This window comes from Nematolebias whitei, chromosome 9 (assembly GCF_014905685.2).
Source record: "Nematolebias whitei isolate Nwh7 chromosome 9, NemWhi1, whole genome shotgun sequence".
Taxonomy (NCBI): Eukaryota; Metazoa; Chordata; class Actinopteri; order Cyprinodontiformes; family Rivulidae; genus Nematolebias; species Nematolebias whitei.
This window is the reverse complement of record NC_056506.1, coordinates 35,947,802-35,961,376: the sequence shown is the minus strand read 5'-3', so window position 1 is coordinate 35,961,376 and position 13,575 is coordinate 35,947,802. Positions and strand designations below refer to the sequence as shown.

Here is a 13,575-nt window from a genome sequence, read left to right as displayed (position 1 = left end):
ATATAATAAAATAAACTACTTGTACTACTTGTACTACTTGTACTACGATTCCTTCTTCATGGTTTTTCACTTATTGCGTGTCTTCAGGGTACGGATCCCCCGTGATAAGCGAGGGTACATTTAATTGTTCTTCAGGCTTATAAGTGGACTCTTTTACACGAAAGCCACACAAATGAGAAAAAAATGTTACATTAGTTAATATCATGTTCAGGCTGCTGTTTAATACAACTTATTTATATTATATTAGTACCATTTGGCATATATCTTAGATCTTTATGTACTGTTTCTTTGTTTTATACTTTATATTTTTGCTATTTTGGGGTGTAAATGAGACCTTGAGTACACAAAATGTAGACTGTTTGCACAGCAACTCTAATGCACATTTTATTTTTTTGCTCAAATTTGATTTCTTTGTGGTATATTTTAAAAACGCCCCTCAACAGACCTAAGTGTGAACTTACTATGGCTCTAAAGCGACCTGCACGCACAGAAGATGTGACGTCACATGAGGTCTGCCGTGTTTATGGAACTACGGATCCTACACACCAGCATGTGTGCATCTATTCTGAAGTTGTTGTGCAAAAGGAGCCAGTTAAATCATTATCTGACCTGATTGTTACATTACATACATCCTGCCTCTTGCTAGCTAGTCTGAAACAGGATTTTATTTTTGGAGTAGTAGTGACACATTTAAAAGTGAAACTTACTCATCGATCCCATGATCTATTTCATCATGTTGCTGTGTTCATTCATGCTCATCTGCTCACACAGACTCATGTTCGTGCTGCTGGTCGGCGTATTGCTTTCTTACTACTAGTACTTAGTGTATTTTTTGTTAACGTTTTACTTAGTTCATATCTTAGATCTTATTACTGTTTTTCTTTTACATTTAATGCTTTTGTTAGATATCTGGAACCCTGTATACACAATTTAGTTCCACCACATGTGATGTAAATGACAAATAAAGAACCTTGAATCCTTGAGTTATATTAACATGATATCATATGTTGCTGTAGATTCTCAGTCATCCAGGATATAGCAATAAAAAAAAGAGAAAAAAAAAGAAAAGGACTTCATTTCTGTACCTGAAGGTGTGCAGTCCCAAAATTTAAATTGCATGAGGTTGGTATCAATATTATGAACACTTGGATCAAACCACATATGTTTCCTTCACTGACGTAAAAGTTGGATAAAATGCAACACGACTGTTTAAACTGCAGTCACTTTGAAAATTATATATTCAGACATGCATTCAATTTCTGTACCACATATGAAAAATGGGTCAGGTTTGATTAAAAAAAAAAGGATTTGTCACGTTCAGATTGTCATAAAATATTTAGACATTGTTGCATATGGGCAACAAAAAGTCAATGATTTTGCATCAGCAGACTAAATCATTCAGGGAGCATGTCACTGGATGAGTCATGGCAGGGACTGGTTCAAACTGAAATTTTAATCTGTCATTTTCTACAGTCTTACCAACTTACTTTGATTCAGTTTTATTGTACTTTTTATAGGCCTTCTTTGGCTTACTTTTCCTTTTGTATGACTAACCCTAAATCGAGCACTAAATATACCATGACCTCTATGTTCTCCTTTGCTGGGTGTCATCAAAAACGACAGTAGATGAGTGTTGAGCAGTCTTGCTTTGTCGATCGTCCTCGAATTGAGGCAGCACTCAGTCGTATGGAGAATCACAGAGAGCATGTAGAACTGAATTAGGAAGAGATGGTTCGCTCTACACTTGACGACAGCTTGACAGCTCAGACAGAGATGCGTTCAGCCGCCTCAGCACCAACGGCATGATGCTCAACCCAAATGCATTTGCTGAGTAAAAGTTACGTTGTTCGGTTGAGAAAACAGTAACACACTAAACAAACATTGCCATGTAAAGGTGTGATATTATTCAATGTTTAATTCTTCCACACCAGTATGAGAAAAATGTATTATAAGCCTGAAAAACTAGCCTAGCCTCGCTAAAGACTTCTGCTCTTTCCTCCAACTCAACAACTAGACAGAATATTGCTCTGACTAAAGATAAGTTACAAACTAATGATAAACACTTGACAGTTCATCACTTCAAAAGCGACCAGACTATCCCTTCAAGAACCCTGTGCACCCCAAAACGCACACTCCAGTGTTGCTGCCAACTCCGTAGAAAGAAAACACAACCTGCTAGTTGTCAACAAAATTAGACTTTATTACCAGCTTTAGCACAGATAAGAGGATATGTATGTGTGTGTGTGTGTGCGTGCACTGCAAATACCCACCCCTTCATTAGGGTAAGCCTCCCAGCCAAGGTCGGCCAGTGCTGACATGGAGTCCAACAAAGTAACTGCAATGACAGAAAAAGAGAACAAACATCAAAAACAAACCCTCCCAAACACCATTTACTTTAAATATCTTTTCAGAGCAATTGTGTTAAAAAAAAAAAGTATTGCATAACACTCGGTTCTATTGTAAACTATTGTGCAAAAAAAAACTTGTTTTATTACATTTTATACTAGGATGTCTTTTTCTGTTTGTGTACACAGACGGTGGGATCACTAGCAGTGTTAACCTATAATTTCATCAGTAAAATAACTGTGGTTACGATGTAGCTGTTAACAGCTCGACACAAAGTCAATGAGCGAGACAACGGCATGAAGACAGGCTGTATTTTACTGCTAAATATTATATTTTTGCCATTAAAACAGTAGCTAAGTCTATTTTGACTGCCAACTTAAATGCAAGTCACGAAAGCACGGGATGTGTATTTAACCAAAAATGTGTTTAGAGCAAATGGTCCCTGGACGACCGGAGGAGGTGGAAGAGAGGTTGTCAGAGTGTGAGAAATATATTTGACCCAAACTGGCAGGATGATCAGCGATACGCACAAAAAAAAAACTTGTTTCTTTACTATAAAGTCTTTACTCATTTGCGTGTACTCTTTTTGTACGTTGGCTCTGCTACTTTGTCGTCTGTCGAAGTCATCAATTCGTTACCTTCAATCCTTCTGTCTTAGATCAACCAGTGGGACCATTTAAGAACATCTTTACTTTAAGAACGATTCCAGCAAAGTTCAGTCAGGTCATCTCAACGAAACAAACAAAAGAAACCATCCAGATGGCCTGACTGAACTTTGTTGGATTGTTTATCTGGATTATTGAGCATGAACTTTGATGTTTTGAATCACTTTAGCTACGGCTGCCTCAGAGGAGTCGACGAGGGAGAGGGCAGGCCCCAGAAACCATCTTGTCACCAGCAAACTGGTTGGTCCACTATGAGCGTCCTGCTTGTGGGACTGAGTTTGTTGTGGCTTCTTGGACTGATGAAGTCCTTTGGATGAAGGATGAAGCATCTCAACAACAACAAAAATAAGAAACAGTCCAGATGACCTGACTTAACAGTGTTGGGTTTTTAGAATCTGGATTATTGAACATGAACATTGATGTTGAAGAAATATGATTTGCCCAAACTACCTAAAACTTGCTACCATAATGGATTAGTTGCTTTTCTGCTGTTCTGAACACAAATAAATACATAGCTGAAGAGTAGCCATCGTCTCTGCCCAGCTACTGGTAGATACAGCAAAATGACTTCCTGTCTTTCTCTCTTCTTTTTTCTCTACTTGTCATGCTCATGCTGTTCATCAGAGCTACCTGACTCCAAGCCCTTCCATTCAGCTCAGCACAGCACAGCAGCAGGAAGAGGGCTGCCATGCTGGGGTGCTGTAAGTGTGTATACATGTGCGCTGCACACATGTAATGGCTTACATCTGCATGTGTCCGCACGCACTCGCACAAAGCAGCGGCTGAGAAAGAAAACTTTGGGCAAGATAATCGTGCACACGGTGTAATAATAAAGCAGAGAAGGCTGCTGCATGTTGGAGCCAAGCTGCGAGAGAGAGACTAAATGAGAGGGATGAGACGGAAACAGCAGAGGGGAGGTGCTGTGAAGCAAAAGGTCAGAGCAAACCTCCAGCCCTTGAGTGTATTTTGAGGAACTAAAGACCATTTAGACTGTTTTTCTCACTTCATGGGCTTTTAAAAACGTGCATAAAGATTGAGCATAATAATATAATAATACATGATTTCAGGAACCAGTGGAGAAACACACATAGGCTTTTTTTTTCAAGACTAATCATACGTAAGTAAAGAGATGAGTATATTATATATAAAGTTGGTGAAATTGTTTGATTCAAATGTGGCTAATTGGTGACTTCTTTATGACTTATCACACTAATGTAACATTGCCAAATGCTTTCATAAAGAGGTCAACTCTGGACATCTTTTATACATTTTTAAATGGATTATTAAAAAAAACACACACACACAAATGGAGAGGTTTTTTTTTTCGTTTTTCTTTTTTGATATAATGGTCCACCCCAGCCTAATTGAGGCAAAGGATGCATGACATTATTATTGTTAGACCTTTACTTACAGGTTAGTTCCCACTGAGCCTCGAAGTCTCATTTACAAGAGAGACCTGTTATATAGGGTGGGGGAAGCAAAAAAAAATCATGTCTCATGCCATGTCCTGTCTGGGAAATAGTGTAAAAGATGAAAAAAAAGACGTTGCAAAAATGTCAGTATTAAAATAAAATTTTAAAAATAGTATTTTTTGTGGGAGGGGGTATGAAAAAAGTTGAGATATTTTTAACAATTTGTTGTATTTTTATTTTTTTTTACTGCAACTGACCTAACAATTTCCCTCTGGGAATAAATAGTCACTTAAATTGAAAAGTCAGATTAATATATTTATGATAATATACTTGATGAATTTCTTCTGCTTAATTCTGATTTTTTTATTTGTCTTTTTTTGTATGATTTTGATGAGCTGCCATGACTGAAATGTATATAAATAACTGAAATTTATTGTATTTTTTTTGTAATCCCAGGGCTATGATTTGAAAAGTGAAAAAAAAAAAAAATGCTGTGAAAATCTTTAGACTCAGTCACACCTGAGTTGGTGACAGAGACTGAGTTCCACTCGTCAGATTTTACATTTAGATCATGGACGAGCTCAGAAAGTTTACCAAAGCTCTGTGACTGTGTGTCAGGACTTTATCTCAGAAGGACTGGCTTTTTCTGCATCACATTGTATTTCTGAGAGCTGTTGGCTTCACTTAAACAGCTAGTCTCCAACACACGCCAGCTTCTGTAACTCATATAAATGATCATCTCTTAGCTTCAGTGCCTAATTTAAAGCAATACTTCTAGCCTAACACCACTCACTGTGTAAACTTTAGCCTGAAAATGAATATGAATATCTGAATTAAACAGAGGGTAACTTCATTTGTTGGAAAAATAAAGTCAGGTTGATATGAACCTTACACAGTGTATGCTTTCATAATTTATTATTGTAATTAAAAAAAAGGATATGGTTTTATATCCTAGTCTTTTTCAATACAGCGTTATTGCTCGCTCATTAATGTTTAGTTTAAAACTCTAGCATGAAAGGTGGCGGGTGATATGCATTTCTTGAAGAATGCTAGTTTTTTTTTTATTTTATTAGGTTATTCTTGGTCACTATCAATGTAAAAAAAAATGGATATGATTTGAAGCAACGCACAGGTGTGCAATTATTTGTCTACAAACAACTTTGGTACTTGTGATTTATTAAAATTTTATGTACCGTGACTTTTAATGCCTTTATAAGCAAACAATGCTGCAACAAAGGACCATGGTGCTCCAGCTCCTAGAATAATGTACTGGAGGTGTAAGAACATCTCCAGTCAAGTCAAGTAACTGTGGATTACCAGTAAACGGCATAAACTCTTTATGATAATTATATGCAGCTTCACCCGCGTCTCAAACCGTGTGTTTTTTGTTAGCTTTATTTAACCGTTTTCCTAAACCTAACCTTACACCTGACCCAGAGCACTGACCTTAAACTTAACCCCCAGGCACTATCATCAGCGATAACAAGGAGCCTTTAAACCTACTAGGAGGGATAGTCTGAACACAACCTATGGGGATGATAACAACTAATAACGGTCATTTAATGGGCTGATAACATTCGAAGTGGGTGCAATATCGCTAAAATTAGAAACATCTCGTCTGAAAATGATGCAGAAAAACTGGTTCATATGTTTATCAAATCTAGGTTGCACTATTGCAATGGTTTGTTATCTGGGTGTCAAAAAAAAGTCTTGAGTTAATCCAAAATGTTGCTGCCAGAGTCTTATCTGGAGTTAGTAGGAGAGATCATAGCTCATATCATATATTGGCTCCCTGTCAAATACAGAATTGAATTCAAAATCCTACTTCTAACCTACAAAGCTCTCAACAACCTAGCTCCATCTTATGTTACATATGTTATATTTCCTTACTTTCCTAAAAGAGCACTTCGTGCTCAGACTGCAGGTTTACTTGTGGTTCCTAGAGTTTCCAAAAGCAGAATGACAGGAAGAGCTTTCAGTTCTCAGGCTCCTCTCTTGTGGAACCAACTTCCAGTTTCTGTCTGTGAGGCTGACACATTGTCTACATTTAAGATTAGGCTTAAGACGTTCCTTTTTGATAGATCATATAATTAGGGTTGGCTTGGGTTTCCTGAGTTATCCCTTAGTCATGCTGCTATAGGCTTAGTCTGCTGGAGGACAAATTGACCACATTTCCTCACTCTGCTTCTGTCTTTACTTGCTCTACTCTACCTGTTTGTATTTGTAATTATTGTCTTTCCTCCTAATGAAAGTACATCTGGACCTGCCATTGTGTGTCTGTTCCTCTCAAACCCAGCCGGTCAAAGCAGATGGCCGCTTGTCCTGAGCCTGGTTCTTCCTGTTATGTGGGAGTTTTTCCTTTCCACTGTTGCCTTTGTGCTTGCTCAGGATGAGAGACTGTGACGAAGGGAAGGTTCGACACAATCTGTGGCTTTCTAAGATAGATAACTTTTACTAGTTGTCTTTTATAATATGTGAATGTTTCTGTTTGGTGGCCTGAGACAACTTCTGTGGTTATTTGGCGCTATATAAATAAGCTGAATTGAATTAAATTTACATGTAAGCATCTGAAAAGTTCTTTTTTTAAAGTAGATTGTTTCATCACTAACAAAGCCCTGTTACTTCCAGTTTTGCGTCTAAATCTGGAAATGTCCAGAAGGAGCTGGTTTGTGGCTCTCAGAGCTCACATTAACCTGACAAGGTCAAATCAGTCAAATGAATGTCTTCAACCTATAAAATACTTTTATAGACACGGTGGAAATATCACTTTTAACACCAACTCTGACCTATTTCAGTAAAATACAGCAATATAATGTTTTTACTGCTTGAACATGTAAATGTGTAATTTTACACTCAAAGATATTGATCTTCACATTTTACTTTTAAGAGAACAAAAGTAGAGTCAGCTTATTGAAAGATTAGTACTTTTACATGTAACTCAACATAATGTTTTATTATCCCATTTTATTGAAATTAGGGGTTGAACGACTACATCATTTTTAAACTTGACATTAACATAATGAAACTCGAGTAGAACTCGAGTAGTTGATGACGTCATAGGATCTCAAGATGCAAAAATAAATAAATAAATAAAACCGCAAAAAAATGTGTTTATTATTTACCAAAAAAAGACCAACAAAACATTGGGAGCATCTATTATGCTCCTACCATTTATCATACTGCAAATAAGTCACAGGAAAACCAAAACTATCAGTCATTATTATTAAGCTGCAAAAGTGAAAGAAACATGCGGCACGTGAAAAACGAAACTAAAAACAGTGGGGAGGACAACCACCCCGCACCACCGGCAGCTGTGGTGCACATTAGGTTTAGTTTTAGAGATTAACATGTTTATAGGTTTAGAGATTAATATTTTTTGCTTTTAGTTTGTGAAACAAGGTCAGAGGAAGCTGGTTCTGGTTCGGTCATTAGACCTGGTGTTGCACCATATTCTGTGACATGCAACACCGCCCCCTACGGTCACAATATACGGTGGTCACAGAATATGGTACAACACCGGTTCGCAACGAGTTCCAAAGAGTCAGGAAGTTGTTTCATTTTGTGTTTCCTTACGGTAGTTGAACCGGAAGATTCATCTTTAGTGAAATATGTCCATACTACTGATGCATTTCTAGCTGTTTACCAAGACTGGGCCTGCTTTGGGCCATCCGTCTGCTTGGAGGAATCCATTTTGTAGCCCGCGCCCGGTGCGGATCACATGCCGTGATGACGTCACTACGACTACTCGACGTGAAATTTAAAAACTCAATAGATGTCCTAGGAATCGATGTGTAGATTACTCGAGTAGTCATTTAAAGCCCTAATTGAAATATGAATACAGATCTCAAAAACAGAAAAAAGTAAAAGTAAAACTATTATTTCTCTGAGATAAGTGAGTTTTTTTGTTTTTTTTTCCACTGGGCTTCTTGGCACCATCTATTAGGCTAAAGTGTTTCTGAGCTCATTAGATATTCCAGAGCCGTTTTGCAGCCTTCTGGGACAATGTACACATACATAAACCTACACATCGACACTTTTTCTCCTCTTCTCACACCTATTGTCAATACCACTTATTACTGTTAATCAATGACTGGACTCATAAATTATGTATTAGTCTGCTGACACAGCCAGTATGCATGTGTCTTTGTGTTAAAGAGAAAATTGGGAAACAATGATAATGCATAGGCTTTTATCCCCAATCAAGTGTAAATCCACGCTTTACCTTTCTGTGCTTGTATGTCTACAGTAAATGCTCTAATGCTTTGACTCCATTTCTCTTGTTTTTCTTCAGAGAACTGGTCAAAATGTGTGTTTGTGAACTCTATAAGCCTGCTTTGAGCCAGGTTCATCACTCAGTCACACAGACCAGGCTCATGTTCAATCCTCTATCAGAAAATACAGATTCAGACCCACACATCCAATCTCCGGGCTGTTGAGGAGTTAAGCAAGACATATTACTCCGACACTTGGAGCACCTTCCAAACGCTCCCGCTTTTGGACAACATGAAGAGCAAAACGTATTGAAAGGACGAACAAACAATCCCTTCTTTTTCCCAGGCTTTCGTCAGATCCGTGCACATGTGACCTGATTACTGGGAGGGCTGTTTGGTTACAGAGACACCGGCTGTCTTATCGATTTTCAGCTCCAAACTGTGAGGTTTACATTCTGAGAGCAAACGACGAGGAGGACAAGGTGGGCGTGAGCAGTGGGGATCTCTGGATCTATTTTCTTTTCCCTCTACAAAATGCTTTAAAATAAAACTTTCAATTATATACATTGTTTCTGTCCTCTTTTGTGTCCATTTTACTTCTCACTTGCGCTTCCTCCATCTGGAGTGTTTGCATCTTCTTTCCTCTTTTCTTCCTCCCCCTCTGTTCTGTTTTATCAGCCCCTTCTCTTTTTTCTCTTTGGACACCATCCACCTCTTCAGCTGGGCTGTGAGAAGCTGTGATCCATGCGCCAGAAATCAAACGGCGCTGCCAACAGCCCGACCAGCGGACAAAAGAGGCCAGGATGCTTATACACACACTCAGACACGCACACACACAAATGGTAAATACACACCTTTAGACCGAGCCAGTGGCCCAAAGACAAAGACTGCTCAATAAGACCACCACCCAGGCTGAGCAGTGAGCACCACATGTGCCTACATAATGAGTTCATTAGATGTTTTCTGCTACTAAATATTCTTTTTGTTTGCTTTTAAATGGAAAACTTGGATTATTCTCTGCTAAGTTTTCTTTTTTTTCCCCCCAGCAAGAAAATGCTAATCAGTAATCAAGGTGCTGTAGTGAAAATCCTCTGCTGACAGAAAAATTAAAGGTAAATGTAAATGAGGCGCTGAACATCCTGCGTAAGATAAACTACCGTTTTACAAAAAGCACTCAATTTGGTTCCTTTGCCATGTTTTGTAACCTGATTTTCAACTCTTGATTTGACGCCAGTGAATTTCACCATGAAAAATCACTCATGAGCAACACATTCAAAAGTAGCAATCCTTGTCATAGTAATAAAATCCTTATAATTTATTTATTTGAATTTGTTTATTTGCTAAAAACAGTCATTACCTCGAAAAACACTGAAGAAAACAAGGACAAAAATGATTATCTAATGCTTTGATTGCTACAAATCTCCGCCCAGACTCGGTCCATATGATTTACATCAGCACCACATGTTTTTTTCTTGGTGCAAGAAAAATCCTTCACAGTAAACACAAAGATTTGTGTAAATGTAAACTATGAAAACGGCTGCGGCTGCTTGTGAGTCACTAACAGCAGGAGAGAAAACACTGCTGAAACATCTAAAAGCCTTCGTCTGGGTCCTGATATATAAATCTCTGAACAAGTTGATGGATTACTTTGGGATTGTGATATAAAACCTTGTTTTCTCTGATGTAAATATCCAGCGAGCACCTCAGACGAGTGATTAGCCAATCAGTGAGACTAACACCAGCTGATGTCAAACTGTGCACTGGTCTCCAGCGATAGCTTAAGAATGGAAAAAATCCTTTTTCCCACCACACTTATAAATATATCAGACACCAGGGAATAATAATCCCAAAACACAAGGTAAACTGGTTCCCTTCTGAATTTTGTGACTGTCTTGATTGAATTAAGTAACTGTAGGATAAGTCAGTTTAATAAATTCATGCTGTCTAGTGCATTGCCAAATTCATCCGGCTGCTTTTTATCTTTGGATCGCTGGGATGGCTCTTATTGTAAATGTATAAATTCTGCCATCTGACTGTACACTCTATTGTTTGAAGACAACTACTAAAACTTAGCAAAGCTTAAAAAGGGCAACTAATAGTTAAAGTGATAGTTCAGATCGTTTATAATGGAGTTCTGGGAAATGCTCTTTGAACGACCTTTGATTGGGACAAAAAATTAATGAGTTACGGTTAATTTCAGCTATAGTTTAAAGTGTAATGCTGTCATTTTAACACCAATTCAGTCACAAAAGTTTCATAACAGTTCATGCAAATTGAATTCTAGTAACCTTTACATCACAAGTTTGCATGTTTATTTATAGCGTCCTATGGTTATTTGAACAGCATTACCAGCTAGCTGTAGCATTTATTGTGTAGTTTATAGTTTTTCAGTAAGAGTATCATAATGATTCTTTTGAGTTAATTATGTAACGCAAAACTGACAGCAGGGTAAAGGTTTTTAAAAAACTTGTTTGAATTATTGTCTACGAAATTTTAAAGATCAGAACTCTTTTAACTTGGTAGAGCTGCCTTCTCTCAGTGAGAAGGTTGCTGGATAGAATCCTGGCCAGGGGCCTTTATGTGTGGAGTTTGCATGTTCTCTCCGTGCATGTGTGGGTTTTCTCCGGTTTCCTCCCACAAACCAAAAACGTGCATGCTAGGCTGATTGGTAACTCTAAATTGCCTCTAGTTGTGAGTGAGAGAGTGAATGTTTGTTTGTCTCGTTTGTCTCTAAGTGTCTCTGTGACGGATTGGAGACCTGTCCAGAGTGTCCCCCGCCTCTCACACAGTGACTGCTGGATATGGACACCAGTGACCCTTGTGACCCAAAAAGGAAGAAGCGGGTAAAATGGATGGATGGATGGATGGATGGATGGATGGAACTGTTTTAGGACAACAATACACTTTGTTCTTGACAACAAGTCCATGATGGAAATAAAAGATGTATTCATAGGTCTTCTGAAATGGCTTCTTTAGGAGACAACAGAAATGTGTAGAGTCCATGTCTGGTCATATTTTGATGTTAGGTCATTCTGCCCTCTAAGTGATACCACCTTCCAGTTATGATGACAACCATGGCCTTTCTATGTCTCACTAATATGTTTTGTTAAAAAAAAAAAAACACTGATGTTTTTAGGTTAGACGGCATCTGCCACTTTCATCCCTGAGATTTTTTTTTTCACTACATTTCCATGTGATAAATTGATAAATGTCAACAAGCTGGGTCTTGTTGTTTTATTTATCATTTAACCATGACAAAAAAACAGACAAAATTCAATTTTTTTTTCATGTCAATCTGTTGGCAGCAGTGAATTTCATCATGTGGTTTTTGCACCTGAGCTGTATGACTACAGTGGACAAAAGCTTCCTGTACAAATTAATGGTGTAATTCTGAAACTACAAGAGAAAGATGTACAATAGTCCCTCGTTTATTGTGGGGGATCCATTTCATACCCTGAAGCCCCGCGATAAGGGAAAAACAGCAAAGTATGGATAGTAGTACAAACTGAACCGTTTCGGTACGGCACCTTCGGTTCGGTCCACGTGCGTACCGTTTCGGTTATTTATTCACTCATTAAATTTTATAAACGAGAGATTATGCACCGCGGAACAAAAGTTCGTAAGCGTGTTTCAGCACAGAGCTATTATCTTGCAGCACGCTAGCATTAGCAGCCTAGCATTTCGTTGCGGTCTCCTGTTGCAGAACATTATGGCTTTCTTGTTAAAAGACAAGTGAACAAATCCAAAGCTGTGTGTCGACGTTGTTTCACAGAGAGTGGATCTGCAGCAACGACACGTGTAACTTGTTAACGCACTTGAAACGACACCATCCGAACGTGAACATCTCTTCTACAAGCAAGAAAAGCAGCTTGTTGCAAAGACTGATAACAGCAGCATTTAAACAACCTTTATCAGGTAATTCAGATCGGTCCAGAGCAATAAGCTGTAGGAGTTTTTAAAGTTCTAGATCTACGTCCAAATGTTGTTAATGCGCTGGCTTTAAAGTTATTGAGCCCCGCTACGACATCCCATCACGTCAACACTTCAGGCAGAAAGTTGTAGCCGCACTTTATGAAAAAGCTAAAACTGATATTGTCAACAAGCCCTGGACCAGATTAAAGCCCTGATGATGATGATGATGATGATGATGACCGAGAGATTCAACTACCTCATAACAACCGTTCAAGAAGAGGTATTGTTCTTTTATTATTATTATCTAATTAACTTTTTTTAATTTAAAATTACAATCTTTTTAACTCATTTTTTACCTATTGGTGTTTTATTTCCAGTCTGGGACAGAGATAGCAGCTGAGTCTTCTTCCTCTTCAGGGAAATCAGAGATTACCTCCAGCTAAGAAGTCTGTGATGACTGAACTCTGAACTTTTCCAGGGACCTGTCCCACCTGTGGGAGCAGGTCCAAGAGGTTGTGAGTAATGAGGCCAAATACAGCCACACTGCGAAATTAGCAAAGCTCTACCTCTTTATTCCTGCTACTGTTGTTAGTGAGTGGTTTTCTCCACCGCTGGAGATCATGTCACTGCAACTAGAGCTGTGCTTTTGACAGAAAATGTGGACAAGTTGGTCTTTTTGGCCAAAAAACTTCAAACTTGACTAGTTAGATTGTAAACAGTCTGTTGCTGCTTATTGTTCTGGTTCTGACTGTTATTGTATTTATTAAAATTTTTATTATTGTTAGCATAGTTTATTTATTGTAAAGAGTGCCTTTTATTTAAAATATCAACCAAATGGGTCACTTTTATTTATTTTTATACAAATGTATTGTTTACTTGGCATATTTTCAAAATAAATGCTTTGTAAGTCTTCATTTAGTCTTTTTTTTGTACCAAAAATTAACCGAACCAAGCCCTCCTTGAAATTGAACCGAACTGAAATGTGATTTTAGCGTACCGTTACACCCCTAATATATATATATATATATA

At 38.0% G+C, this 13,575-nt stretch overlaps 1 protein-coding gene across 1 annotated transcript in view; it reads right to left on the bottom strand.

The window, feature by feature from the left end:
- Positions 1 to 13,575, bottom strand: part of epha4b (eph receptor A4b) — a gene marked incomplete in the record, with an annotated part of 121,366 nt that overhangs the window by 96,052 nt on the left and 11,739 nt on the right. Inside the window, 1 exon segment of the mRNA XM_037682299.1 lies at positions 2,271 to 2,335. Coding sequence (XP_037538227.1) covers positions 2,271 to 2,335 — 65 coding nt within the window.